Here is a 14,412-nt window from a genome sequence, read left to right on the forward strand (position 1 = left end):
GGAAATTTCAGGTCATACCCTGTGGGAGGGCTTCAAGGCCACAATACTGGGGACTATATCCTCTATCACCATTTCCTGTACACGGGAAGCCCAACTGGTCGAATCCGGTCTCATGGCAGACATTAAGGCCCTGGACCTTAACCACTTTCCCCCATCTTGACGCACTAAATGGCAATTAGCCATGCTAAGGGGTCAATTGCATGCTCTCCGAACCAATAAGGCGGAACGATCGTTGCTGGCTTAAGCAAAAGTACTATGAGGGGGGTGACAAGGTGGGATCCTACCCTGCCCCAACAAACCGCACAAACACACAATTCTAAAATCAGGTTGGAGGATGGGACATAGTCTATTAAGGAGACTGCAAAACAACAGGTATTCCATAGCTCCAATCAAGCTTCTCTAAACGTGCAACAATACCCCCCCGGAGTGCATTGATATGTACCTTAACGATTGCCCTTGGGAGCCCTTAGATCCGCTTCACTCAAAACTCCTGAATACTCCATCACCTTGGCTGAGCTTCTGTGTGCTCTTAGGGATCTCCTAGTTGGCAAAACCACTGACAGTGATGGCCTCCGGGTATCGTTGTACTGTAAATTCCTCCCTCAACTCCAGGTGCACTTGTTGGCTTCCTTCAACTCTTTCACGGCATACTCGAGCCTAACACCCACTATGGTGGGAGCAGAGTTTGTACTCGTACCCAAACCTGGTAAGGACCCAAGTCTGTGTGCTTCTTACCACCCGATCGCTCTTTTGAACATGTATGCCAAGATCTATACCAAGATACTTGCCATTCAACTGGAGCCCTATCTACTGACTTATTGACCCGGATCAGGTGGGGTTTATCCAGCACCAAAAGTGAGCCTTGCACATTTAGTAGAAAAAGCCCATCGGCACAACATCCTCACCTGCCTTCTCTCACTTCATGCAGAGAAGGCTTTCAACCGAGTTGACTGGAGCTTTCTAACAATGATCCTCATTAAGAATGGACTGAGCCCAGGCTTGATCTCCAAAATCCTGGCGGCCTACACCGCGCCCACTGCCACTATCTGTGTCAATAGACACTCCTCCCCAACGATCTACCTGGCAAGGGGTACTAGACAGGGTAGCTCGTTAATGCCTTTCCTCTTTGTACTAGCAGTAGAACCTCTTGTGATTCGTGTTCACCAGGCTGAAGACATGAAAGGCCTCCTCTTCCGCAGGTATGAGCAGAAGGTAGCCCCTTTTTCGCAAATGATCTCTTGCTGACCCTCTGGCTGTTCTCTCCCCGCTCTGGTTTCCGTGCTAGCTGCCTTTGAAGAAGTCTCTGGCTTCAAAGTCAATATGACTAAATCGCAGGACTCCAACTTGACAATCCCTGAAGCCGACCGACCTCATGTGATAGCCATCATCCCTTTCCAATGGGCTCCCAAATCCATAAAATATCTGGGACTAAACCTTACTCCAAACCTCGCATCATGGGCGAGTGCCAATTGGCCAAAGTATCGGCACTCAATCCTGGAAGACCTTTGTCGATGGAACCCGCTACAGGTCTCCTAGCTGGGCCGACTCAACGTGGTCAAAATGTTCATCTTGCCAAAAATACTCTACTTATTCCCGACAGTCCCCAACCCTATCCCCCATGATGCTATCCTTAACCTTCAATGGGACATCAGCCACTTGTTTTGGGGGGGAAACGCCAGAGGCTTTCTAATTCCATCCTGATGCTCCCTTGGAACTGGGGAGGCCTGGCATGCCCCAGTCTCCTTGAATATTACTGAGCAGCCTACCTCCACTTTATCTCGGAGCAGGTGATTAGAGAGAGCGAGAAGCACTGGTTCCACATGGCCTGTAGACCTCTTTGGGACTTGGCATGTCTTTCTAAACACGCTCATCCCCGGATCGCCTACATAGCCAGCCCCACCAAAATGGTCCTCGACATCTGGGACAAAATTGCTCTCAAGAGACATCTTACCCTCTCCCAATACTCCTCTAGCTCGCATCCCAGAGTTCATCCCGGCATTACAGGCCCACTCCTTTGCAGGCTGGAAGGAAGGGGACTTCTGCACCCTCCAAGACTTATTTGAAGGCGACCGGATCAAAACCTATGAGCAATGTAAACACAACTTTAGGGTCTTGGAGTCAGCTCAACTACAATACTGTCATCTGAGACACTGGGTGCTCCTCCCTGCCAATGCCCAGGGGGCCAAGCGTGCTCTCGCGTCCTTTGAGCCCATGGTTCGGTCCTTCAGCGAAACGAGGACCTTGATCTCTCGCACCTACAAAGTACTCCAACGCTTTCCCCTGCCCAAGACACATAACTACCAAACCCATTGGCATGCAGATACTACTGAGGGTATTTTTCCAAAGCAGCGGGACCAGCTTTGGCAAGATATTCGCAAAGTGAATAGGAGAATATCTGATCGCAAAACCACTTATAAATTGATGACGCGATGCTACTGTATCCCAGCCTACTTGCACACCATCTACCCAACAGTTTCTCCGCTATGCTGGAGGTGTAATTCAGTGACTGGTGAATTCCTTCACATCTGGTGGTCATGCCCCTTTTAGAAGGAGGTCTTGAGCCACATCAAAGGGGTGATGGGCTGCCCTCTCCGACTCATTCAATATGGTGATCCCGGGCATCTTCCCTCTGACACTACAAGCCATGGCACACGCCGATTGGCCTCTCATAGCTCACATGCTAGGAGTGGCCAGACAGCTAATAGCCCTCCACTGGAAGAACGCCTTGGCCCCGTTGATTTCTCAGTGGTTCCAACACCTTTGGCATGTAATGGCCATGGAACTGCTGTCCCATAGGGTGTCCCATTCTAACAAGAAATGTACACACGTTAGCCTCTGATAACCTGTTTCACCTGCTTGGACAACTTGTGCTTTACTCTTCCTAGGTTCAAAGCCCTCAGTTTGTTTGATTAAATGTCCCAATCGAAGAGATGTTCATTGGCGTGTAAGATACCCATGCCCCCACCCGACTAATACCAATCCAATCACATCCTGAACCCTCCCAACTCCCTAAACTGAGCAATTTGTGCACACGAACCGCTCTGGCAAGGCATAGTTATATATATTTCAAGACAACCTTTCCTCTGCTTAGGTTTGTTCTGCTCCTATCTTCCCTTACACTCAGAAATGGGCATTTCTCCCTTCCTCTTCCGCGCTGCCTTTAACTGCCGACATTCCTTATATACCCAACACTGATGTTGCCTTGTTGAGGGGCCTGTATTGAGATAATGCATGGTGGTTTTAATGCATTACAGATTTATTGCACTATTGTATATCTTGAACCACTGCTATGGTCGTATGCATACCCTCGTGACAGCTTTGTTCTTCACGTCTCCATTTTTCTGTGTGTTTATGAAATGCCAATAAACAGATTTCAAACAAAAAAAGCATAGCTTCTAGCAGAATCCATACACATCTACAACATAGGGAGGGATGTTGTGGAAACACTGCAAACATAAATCACCTGCACATTCTCCATATCCTTGATTTATGGAATAATTGTCTTGTTGAAATGCTATTTAAATTGATTTAAACAGACAAATTAACAGTTGAAAAAAGTCAGATTAATAAAGTCAAGCAATTAACATGTTGATATTTGCAGCTTTATTTTAATGTCATTAAAATCTAACAGATTGCCATTTCCGAGTAGTTAAGCAAATGTTATAATGGAAATGGACATTTAACACTTAAAAATAACTTGCGAAATATCCTAATTCGACATTGTATTCTGGTTTTGCATTTGCAGGTCAGAGAAGCAGCTCAAGCTTTATTACTTGCAGAACTGCGGAGGATTGGTCAGACAGGGCGTAAAGAAACAATAGATTCATGGGCTCCATACTTACCTCAGTATGTTGACAGTAATATGTCTCGTAAGTAAATTTTTTCTTTTGATCTATTTTCTGATATGTATTTACCGTTTTGCAAAGGGCACAAAAATTTGTTAACATTTATTCTCAAAGATAAACAGTTTGACTAGGTGAGAGACGAGTGGGTCCCCAGTCAGTCTTGCTTAGAAGTACTGCAAAATGTTTTGAGTCAAATATGAAAATCAGAACCATCACTCAATTTAATGAAGATTCTACGTTGCCATATTTTCCCAAGATCTTTAGGCTTCAGAAGGCTGGGTAAAAGGTTGGGCACAACAAATAGAATTTAGAGAGGCTTGACTGATTGTAAATTATGGTAATATTTTAAGGAAAATAATGTACTGGAGCTGCATGGAGATTTGCAGAGTTAAATATATATGTTCTAATGAAACATTTATTTTGCAGTTTGCCTGTGGAGCTTTTGCATTTGGTTTTATTATTGTCTATTATAGTTGATTAGAGATGCTACTACTACTTTACTTCTCCTGCTTGGTCACACAAAACTTCAGCTAGACTTGGCTACATTAAAATAAATATAGGTGTTAAAATATTAGCACAAAATAGTCTGGCCCCATAAAATCCTGATCCAATAAAGCTCCCCTGGCATATATTAGTTGTAACATAGACTCCAAGATATGCCTTATATCTGGTATAGGTATAAGCCTGTAGTAATCATTGTGTATAGTTTCAAGTACATTGAAACTGTTCCCCAAAGTTAAAGGTAAACTGTTTTCTGATATGTTTTCACTCCTGAATATTTATCTCTGTGGATTTCTCTAACTTTCGCATTACTCCACCAATGTTATTGTTTTTAAATTAATTACATGAAAATGAATATAACCATCAAACATACATAACACAATATCACTAACATCCTTGTTTCATTACATTTTAAAGTAATGGTATGTATATTATTTCTCCTTTTTATAAGTTAAGCTCTGACAAGGTACGGCTGCAGTGTGTTTATCAGTTGGGAGAAGGGCGAGATGCAAATTGGGCCTTTCGTCTGCCCCCCACCAAGTCTTTTACGCTTTGCAAATGGGTTGAAGAGAGCTCGATTGCAGGGAGCACAAGAAGAAATGTATAGATGAAAAACAGAGCTTCCTCCACTTTTTGAAATTGTTTGGATGGCCAATAAAGCACAATAGCCCAGCGTGCAGGTCTGCTGAAAGAATCCAGTGTGTCCAGGATGCTGCAGCAGCCCGGGCTAGAGAGCACAACGGGGGGTGAAGGGCGTTGCTCAATTAGCAGATGGTAACGGGAGATTAGCACTCAAGTGCTTCACAAAAACGGACTGACTCGTCAGCTGTATGTCATGCTTTTTTTTTTTTTAAATGCCAAATTGCACTGAGTTGGCTTGCTGCCCTATGAGTACCGGTACTCAAGCGCACTCTGGACAAGAAGTAGTTCCGGTACTCAAGCGCAGAAAATCTAGAAGTGCCGGTACTCCCTACCGGTGAGTCTCTTGTCACACAGTGCAGATGGCATCCTGAGTGCCAGCGCCCTGAGCAAGGGGTGCAAGTAGCGACCAATAATGCCCAGGCCAAGAAGTGGATGTGGAGATAAGCACCTGTGACGAGACATGTCAGCATGTATGTGGATTTACAAAATGCTTCAGTTTTGTGAAAATCCACTTAGGTCAAAGAAATTGCAATTATTTTGGTGGAACACATGGTGCTCAGGCTGACAAAAATAATAGAGCATTTGGGATAGGCTGTTAAGTATATATTGCTCGGTCACAGTGTACTTTGGCAGTTGAGAAAGAATATCTTTGTCTCCTACGGTTGCATGGATTGCCACACGCCGAAGGAGATACCAATGCGTGGATGGGTCTAGGTAATGCAAAGTTGAAGTTATCTGACTAGCTTTACTCGACAAACCTGAAGTGCAGATTTCAACCAGAGGGTGGAACTTATTCAATATTGAGCACTCATCTCCCAGTCAAAGGTATTACTGCAAAATTGCTGCGGTGTGCCATCTCCTTACCAGAATCACTGTGGTGATAACAAAACAATATCCACTTTTAGCTGTCCACTTCCATTTGATTGTCCTGAAGAAGACCTGACATGACGCTGGTTAAAAATAGTGCACACCTTGGGTTGAAACGTCAACGCTTTGTATCTAGTTCATGTCCTACAGCTTCCTCACGCCAGTAATAGGAATGGCATTAGGCCGCTTGAGAAATAAATTGTAAAAAATCAGATGCTTTTTGATTGACACAATACATGTTTGTAATTCATCCCTGTTGTATATATTGCACTCACGACATCACCTTGTCACTCTTTTTCACTTACGAAAGTCACTTGTTTGTTTATGTGTTGATGAAAATTCTCATGTGACAGCCATATATGAAAAAGATAAATACACTGTGTTTCTTACTATATATTAATTATGGGATGCTAAGCAATTGATTTATCCGACAGAACCATCTATAGATTTAGTATCAATACCCACGGTCTGAGGGACACAGGGCTACCCCATTACTGTTAATGGTCCAGCATTGAGCAGACACACCTCATATGTGTCTACTGGAGCTCCAGTACAATGCCATGTGTTCTCGCTAGGCCTTAGACACCACCCCGAGACGGTCCAAATAATCCCACTGTTCGTCGGTGTCCACCATCGGGTGTTGTTTCGATTTCGTCTTGCAGTCAACGAAATCTCTTCCCCCCACAACTCCCATCACTTCAGCAGATTAGAATGTCCACGTGATGAAACAGACTCCTTTTCGATTCTGCTAACTCGCCATGCCTAGTCTCAAGGACAGATTTGCATGAAGTCTGTAACTTATGCCTGTCTCTGAATCACTGAGAAGAATCCTGTGCGGTGTGCCTTTTGTTCTGCAACAAAAAGACGCGTCAGAACTGAAGAGCACGACACATCGCCTCCGCTTCAATGGTGCAGCGTCGAGGATAAGCGGACGCCCGGGACATTTTTGGTGAAGGCGATGGAGAAGCCCTGCAGTTTCCAAGTGAGTCTGGCATGAAAATCCTTGGGGCGTTCTCATCAGAAAATGCAGACTTGGAGTCTGATGTTGAGACTGAAGGGCCCCCGCCAGGGCAACACCAGCAAAGACCGTAGTGAGTAGCACTATCTCCTATCCCTCAGAGGCACCAGCCTCATGCTCCCATGCCTCATCTGATGGATTCATGCTGCCACTGCCTCTAGGCCATGGTTGGCACCAGCCTACCGTACCAGGTCTGATTCCTGCAATACCTTTGGCTCCATAGTCTGCTTTGAAGCCTCATCCCTCAACTTTGACTGCTGCTTCAGTATCGGATCCAAAGACGCCCTCATGGCTGTACTCTGAGTCAAAATCTTCTGAACCAGGATCCACCTTTGGGCATTCTGGGCTCAGACCTGCTTCGGCTCCTTCCAGGCCATCATCAGAGGAAAATGAACAGCCCATTCTGCAGCGGCTTCAGGAATGCCTCGATGCCAGACAGCAGAGAATTCATATTCAACCGGGCTGGAACATGGCGAAGCCTGTCCAGCCACCCAAGTACTCCATCCTGTACAAGAGGAGACTTACTTTTGAGGAGGCCTTCAACCCTCTTTCGGAGCCGATACCCAAAAAGCCTAGGTGCCACGACCGAGGCACATCTCCCAATGCCTTATCGTTTAAAGCCTCTGCCTCCTCCTCCCTGGTAACTGCCTCCTCCTCCTCTGTCCCCTCCTGTTCCTATTCCTACCTTCCCTTTGTGGTCTGTGAACCCAAAAACACATTCCCCATAGGGATTTTAACATTCATGGGTTGGGGATAGTCCAGGCTCTCCTTACAACCAATATGACCCACAATATGATCCTCATGCTCCTGACCCGTGAGATGACTATCAGGTGAATCCCTCAGTTGACACTGACCACGATTTGTACCTGGCCAAGCCATCTCCCTTGATGACACGACCTCATACCATGAGGTACTACATAGGGGGCTGTTTTTGGTAAGGTTGAACTGCATGTTCAACCTGAGGAGGATGATTTCTTTCTAGAAACCCTCTACTCCATTCGAAGGTCCCTCAAGTCCCTACTCATGTTGAAGCGCATGCTAAAACCTGCCGGAGAAATCTTCAAGGAACCCGCGAAAGCCAGTGTAATTGCGCCTGGTTTACTAAGTTTAAGGCTTCTCCCTCAGACCCCCCCTCACCCTCTGATTCAATGGTGGCTCCCCCTCCCCCACCCCCAACAGGGAGAGTAAAAAATAGTTGCGAGGGGCAAGCATTTTACAGCGCAATCTGCCACTCAGTGGGGCATTGATAATTCTATTGGCTTGCTCTCTCAGTATGATCGAGCCCATTGAGACCCAATGGAGGATCTTACAAAACATCTTCCAGAGCAATACTGCAAACTGGGACAGGAATTGATGGCAAAGGGGAAGATAACCTCCAACGCCAATATTTGCTGCGCTGTGGAGGCCGCAGATACAGCTGCGCATTGCATTAAATCTAGCGTCTTCCTAAGTCAACATGCATAGATCTATGTCTCCGATTTTAAACCAGAGATAAAACAATACCCCCTTAATGTACTGTTCAACGGCAAGCATCTTTTCCGCCCACAGGTAGATGAGATGTTGGAGAAAATAAATAAAGATACTGACACAGCTTATGCCATGGGTGCACTGCAGACACCTAGTTCCTGAGGCTCCTTTCCCCACCCCCAATACCATGTCACAGCCAGGACAGCTGCACCTCCGGAGACTTTCACCTCTTACACCAGACAACAGCAGCAAATATCTTCATGGGGTTTCTACAAGAGTGGGAACAATAGTAGAGGTAAAGAGGCGGCTCCAATAGGAACTGCCGTTCCAAAAAGTAACGCTTTCCTCCCCCCACCCCGACCATCCAACCACCGGTTGGGGGCAGACTACAGGGGTTCCTACCTCTGACCGGTGGGTTCTAGACATCATACGGGAGGATTATTGTTTAGAACTCACTCAAACACCACCCAACATTCCTTCACGGAGACACAAGTTATCCACAGAACACCAACACCTACTACAAGATGAGGTGCTTGTGCTACTTGCCAAAGCGCAATAGAGCCAGTGCTGCCACTACATCGCAGCAGATGGGTGTACTCTCTGTACTTTTCATTCCCAAGAAAGATGGCTCCCTCAGGCCTGCAATAAACCTCCGACCCCTCAACATGTACATTCTGTTGGAACATTTCCACATGGTCACTCTTTAGGATGTCATCCCTCTGTTGTGACAAAGGGATTTCATGACCGCTCTTGACTTGAAATACACCTACTTCCGTATTTCCATCCCATCCAATAGAAGATTTATGTGGTGAGTGGACAAAATTATCAATTCAAGGTGCTGCCTTTCTAGGTTACAACCATCCCCAGACTCTTCACCAAAGGTCTAGCCATGGTAACCGCTCACCTCGGGAGGGGTGTCATCCACGTATTTCTTTACCTTGACAACTGGCTGATCAAGACCACCACACAGCAGCAATATCTGGCGCACACACAAACAACCATAGATCTTCTACACAAGCTGGGCTTTATATGAAAAATAGCCAAATCTCACCTTCAGCCCCTCCAAGTGCAACCATTCCTCTCCGGCTACCCTAGACTCAGGGGTGGGGAAGGCTTACCCAAGCCTAACCAGGGTCAAAGCTTTCCAAAATCTGCTGCCTCTTTTTCAGCCAGATCGTCCGGTAACGGTAAGAACAGTAATTAATTTGATAGGTATGATGGCATCCTGCATTACAATAGTACCACATGCAAGGTTGTCCAAGCGTCCCTTACAACAGCGCCTAGCAGCACAGTGGTCTCAAGCAGGGGGTCTTCCGGAGGATGTAGTATTGATTTGGGGTGGTACACATTGCTCTCTGAAGTGGTGAAATGCCAACATCCTTTAACAGGGACAGCCCATCTAGACCCAACTCCATTAGAAGTTTTTTTGTGCCAAAATCCCTGGCTCTTTGCTTTATGGCTTGGAATTGATTGAAGTCTCTAAGTTGGGCTTCTTAGACATAATGGAAGGACAAGTCCTCAGAATCGTAACCTCTCTTAACTCTGCAATCTCTAGGTCTGCCTTAGGGTTAGAAATGGGCTTGAGAAATGCTTTTGTTCAGGCCTTTGTGTTTTTAGGAACAAGGGTACCCCAATATGCGAACCAGGGGTGATACAATGTAGAGAGGAACAATGGTTCTAGATGGCCTAAAAAGGTCCAGGACAAAATTACCCTAGGAGGGGCAATGAGGTTAATAGAGGTATGAGAGCTTAAATCTTAGAAGAGAGCAGTAGTTAATATAGGAGAGGGACATGAAAGTCAGAGTATGACAAATATTTATTATACATAGATAGAATTCAAGTGCTCACATGTTCAGTGACAATAAGCGTGACGTGAGAAGTGAGGGTGAACTTAAAAAAAGACATCGCATTGACAACAATTGTTGAACCACTTTTTAAAGATTTTTAACATAATTTAAAGGGTTCATGTTGTGAGAGGTCGACGACGTTTCGAACTCAATTATTCGAGTTCATCTTCAGGACAAAATGTGAGCAGCTAGAATTGGTAGATATGGAGGCGGTGTAATTTATCCGTATCTGTGAGCGTCAATGAAAACTTTTCAAACAATCGAGGGCCGAATGCGATTATTTGCACACTAATGAGGCCCTGGTCGGAGGGGGATTGCTTGGAAAACGCGGTGGTAAATCAAGGAGTCACTCGGCCGCGGGGCGGCAGCGTTCATGCGCTGGAGAAATAATTATTTATGCCGGTAGCAAATCAATGAATGAAGGCCTCGGAGTCGAGGAGGAGCGTGTCCTACTCAGGTGCTTCTTCGCGCTGAGAGTGAGGCTCACTCTCAGCGCGAAGAAGCACCTGAGTAGGACACGCTCACATTTTGTCCTGAAGATGAACTCGAATAATTGAGTTTGAAACGTCGTCGACCTCTCACAACATGAACCCTTTAAATTATGTTAAAAATGTTTAAAAAGTGGTTCAACAATTGTTGTCAATGCGATGTCTTTTTTTAAGTTCACCCTCACTTCTCACGTCACGCTTATTGTCACTGAACATGTGAGCACTTGAATTCTATCTATGTATAATAAATAATAAATATTTGTCATACTCTGACTTTCATGTCCCTCTCCTATATTAACTACTGCTCTCTTCTAAGATTTAAGCTCTCATACCTCTATTAACCTCATTGCCCCTCCTAGGGTAATTTTGTCCTGGACCTTTTTAGGCCATCTAGAACCATTGTTCCTCTCTACTTTGTTCAGGCCTTGGCAGGGGTGGTTCGTTGAGTTTTCTGTCTAGTGGAGAGCGACGATGATTCACTAAGGGCCTAAATAAAGAAAGAAATTCTGGTTGACTTCAAGAATAAGTCGCTAATCTGTAGAAAGTTTTCTTATGCTGTTGATAGTCTTCAGCTAGATCCTAACCTGGCCCATGCCTTAACAATGCAGCATTTAAAAGCCAGTTTAAAACAAGCCATATGGTCTCTAAACTTCCGTATGGACAAGGAAGCCTACCTTTAAAACAAGCATTTGCAATGCAATAGGTCTTGCATTTGCTAAATTTTAAGCTATTGGCATTGTAAATGACAATGCCTTTTATTTATCTGTTTTTAAAATCAACACATAGATAACAGCTTTATCATTTACAATGCCAGTAGCTGAAAGTTTCGCAAAGGCGAAACCTATTGCATTGCAAATGCTCGCGCAGTCCCTGGTGTCATGTATGAAAAGCCCGAGTCGGGGTGGGAATGCTGATGAAAAGAAAGAGTGCGTGCGCCGAGAATGCTGTAATGCCTCATGAAAAGCCTGAGTTGGGGTGGACAGTTTGCCTTTAAAGAATTTAAACATGGAAACATGTACTGTTCTGTATGTTCTCTGCGGCAGCTCGCGAAGCCCCTGGTGTGATGTATGAAAAGCCGGAGTCGGGTGGGAATGCTGATGACTAGGACGGGCGCGCGCGCCGAGAATGCTGTAATGCCTCATGAAAAGCCAGTGCCAGAGGTGGCAGTAACAGTCTGCAACTTCACCGTTATGACCAAAACACCATCCTACTGCATGTCATCAGCACACACATTGTACAAACTGGGGCAATTGCCAGGCAGTGGAGCAAGCGCCTTTCACAGACTGCACAGCTCTGTTCTGTCACTCTCTAAGCACTCACTCTTCAGTCTGTTCAGTCACTAAAAATATGTTTTGGCATTCTTCTCCCTGCGAAAAGTGCATCTGGGTTGCAAAGGATTTAGTGACGCGTTCAGGAGAAGTATATATAAATTGCAGCCGGCGTCAGAGCTGCCATTTTGTTGGAAGAAGGCTGCACGTTCTGTTATTACTTGAAAACACACGGGTCCAGCATTGCATTACATCACCAGAGGGGTGGCCAGGGGTGTCCTGTTGCCAAGATGACTAAGCCCCCCATGAATGTATTATCACAGAGTACTGAACGAGCCAGTGCATTTTTTGCTGGGAGGGATCCTGGGGAGTGGGGTTAAGAGTCAGGAGACCAATAATTCTGCGTGAACCATGTAAGAAATGTTTATAGGGAAATGGTTCCAGGTCAGAATCCTGCTGTCTCCCAGAACCGCGTGTCTGCCGCATGTTTATATATGCATTGCGCTTTCGCCTTAAGTGAAAGCGCGATGCATATATAAACACGCGAGTCTGGAAGAGACACCGTGCACGAGCGTGCGCAAGTGAAATCTCCAGTCCAGGTAGGAGGGGCCTAATGCCGACAGGGCAGACACCAACCCCGCTTCCAGAGAAGCCAAACACGAAAGCGACGACAATACATCTCTCCAAGGCAAAGCAGCGCTTGCACGCTGCAACGCAGGCGAGACCTAAAAAGGGTTTTTCAGAATATAATAGATTCCCTTTTAGTGAATAAAGTACAGCCGTATGTTATTTGAAATTTGCCTCATGGGTAGAGACGTTTTGGGATTCTTTTAAGGAAGGGAATGCTCCCGCTTAATCCAGTTTTGGCTAAATGGTGTGGTATTTCGGCTGAATATAACTTATGTCAAAATAGTATCCAAAATCTAAACCATGTTTGCTTTGTCTGACCTGCATTATTATTATGTCGTCGAAAGTGGCTTCGACCCATCTGTTTACAGTTTATATTTTCTGACTCAGACCTACTACATTTACTTTATGAACCTCCTAATAAAATATTTTGCTATGGAGTTTCTAACTATTTTAAGTGTTTTTTTTAATTGTACTAAGGGTTTTCTGGCTGAATGAATCTCATGATGAAATTGCTTCCAAATTTTGAATTTAGTTTTTCTTGTGTGTCCTGTGTTTCTACGCTACTACTGAAACTGGCTGAGATATAATTGGTTTGCCTGTTGCTGTTTACATTTTAGGCCCAGATGCACAATAGTCACTTTATACACCTCCTAATGAAATATTTAGTGACAGATCTTTTAACTTTTTCAAGTGTTTTTAAACTTGTATTTATTTTATGGCTTATGTGATATTTGGGATTATTGCTTTGTTGGCGTCTGTGTTCTCCAAAGATCTGATTGTATCTGTTTTCTAACGTTTGTTTACTTTGAAAGTGTGGATTTTGGCTAAAGTTTTATGTGGACCTCTTTGGAGTACATTATTATAAATAAAGCTGACCTGACTTAACCCAGTTCCGTAAGAGAACATCCCTACAGAAGCCTTGCTCACCAGGTGGGGAGCACATCTCCAATATCACACAATCCAGGGCTTGTGGACATACGCACAACAGGGCCTCCACATCAACCACCTAGAATTGCTGACTATTCAGTTTGCTCTTCGAGTATTTTTTCCATTCATTCACAACAAGATGGTTTCAGTCCGCATGGTCAACACCAAAGCTATGTGTTACCTACAAAAGCAAGGGTGCACACACTCGCCCCAGCTGTCCGCTCTAGCACAGAACACCTGTTAGTGGGTAAGTCATCACAAGGTGCAGTTGGTCATAGAGTACATTCTGGGTCTGGACAACAACTTGGACGACCTTTTCTACAGGATGTATCAACGAGTCCACAAGTGGAAACTCCACCCTCAGACTTTACTCATTTACTATCAGCGGTGGGTTCCTTCATAGAGGGCTGTTTGCCACAGCCAAAAACGCTAAATGCCCAAGCTTTGCCGCCAGATTGCCACACCCACTGTCCAGGGGCAATGCACTATGGATGAACTGGTCTGCGATACTTGCCTATGCTTTTCCGCCTCTCCTGTTCCTAACATTTGTAGTTCGCAAGCTGAGGCAGACGTCTCTCACCCTCATCCGGGTAGCCCCAACCAGGGTGTGCCAGCCTTGGTACTCCACTCTAGTGGAGCTCTCCCTGGTTCCTCACAAGAAGCTTCCCAACAGGCCAGACCTTCTCACGCGAAACCACTGGGTACTGACACCTCAATCCACAGAAGCTCAATCTTGTGACCTGGCTGCTGATGTCATAGGGTTTGGTGATCTCAAACTATCTGATAAATGTATGTCCGTTTTTTAGAAAGCACGCAGACCTACAGCCAGGGCCTGCTACGAACCATTTTGTGCGCTATTACCTTCCAAAACATATCAATCCTATCACACCATCAGTACAAGACAATGTCTAC

At 45.2% G+C, this 14,412-nt stretch overlaps 1 protein-coding gene across 4 annotated transcripts in view; it reads left to right on the top strand.

Moving 5' to 3' along the window:
• The window catches only part of WDR7 (WD repeat domain 7), a 1,596,127-nt gene that overhangs the window by 591,353 nt on the left and 990,362 nt on the right, over positions 1 to 14,412 (top strand). For all 4 annotated transcript variants that reach the window (XM_085630124.1, XM_085630134.1, XM_085630121.1 and 1 more), the window contains one exon: positions 3,746 to 3,869. In XM_085630124.1, coding sequence (XP_085486250.1) covers positions 3,746 to 3,869 — 124 coding nt within the window. The remainder of the gene's footprint in view (positions 1 to 3,745; positions 3,870 to 14,412) is intronic.

Source organism: Triturus cristatus, chromosome 2_1 (genome assembly GCF_964204655.1).
Source record: "Triturus cristatus chromosome 2_1, aTriCri1.1, whole genome shotgun sequence".
NCBI classification, from domain to species: Eukaryota; Metazoa; Chordata; class Amphibia; order Caudata; family Salamandridae; genus Triturus; species Triturus cristatus.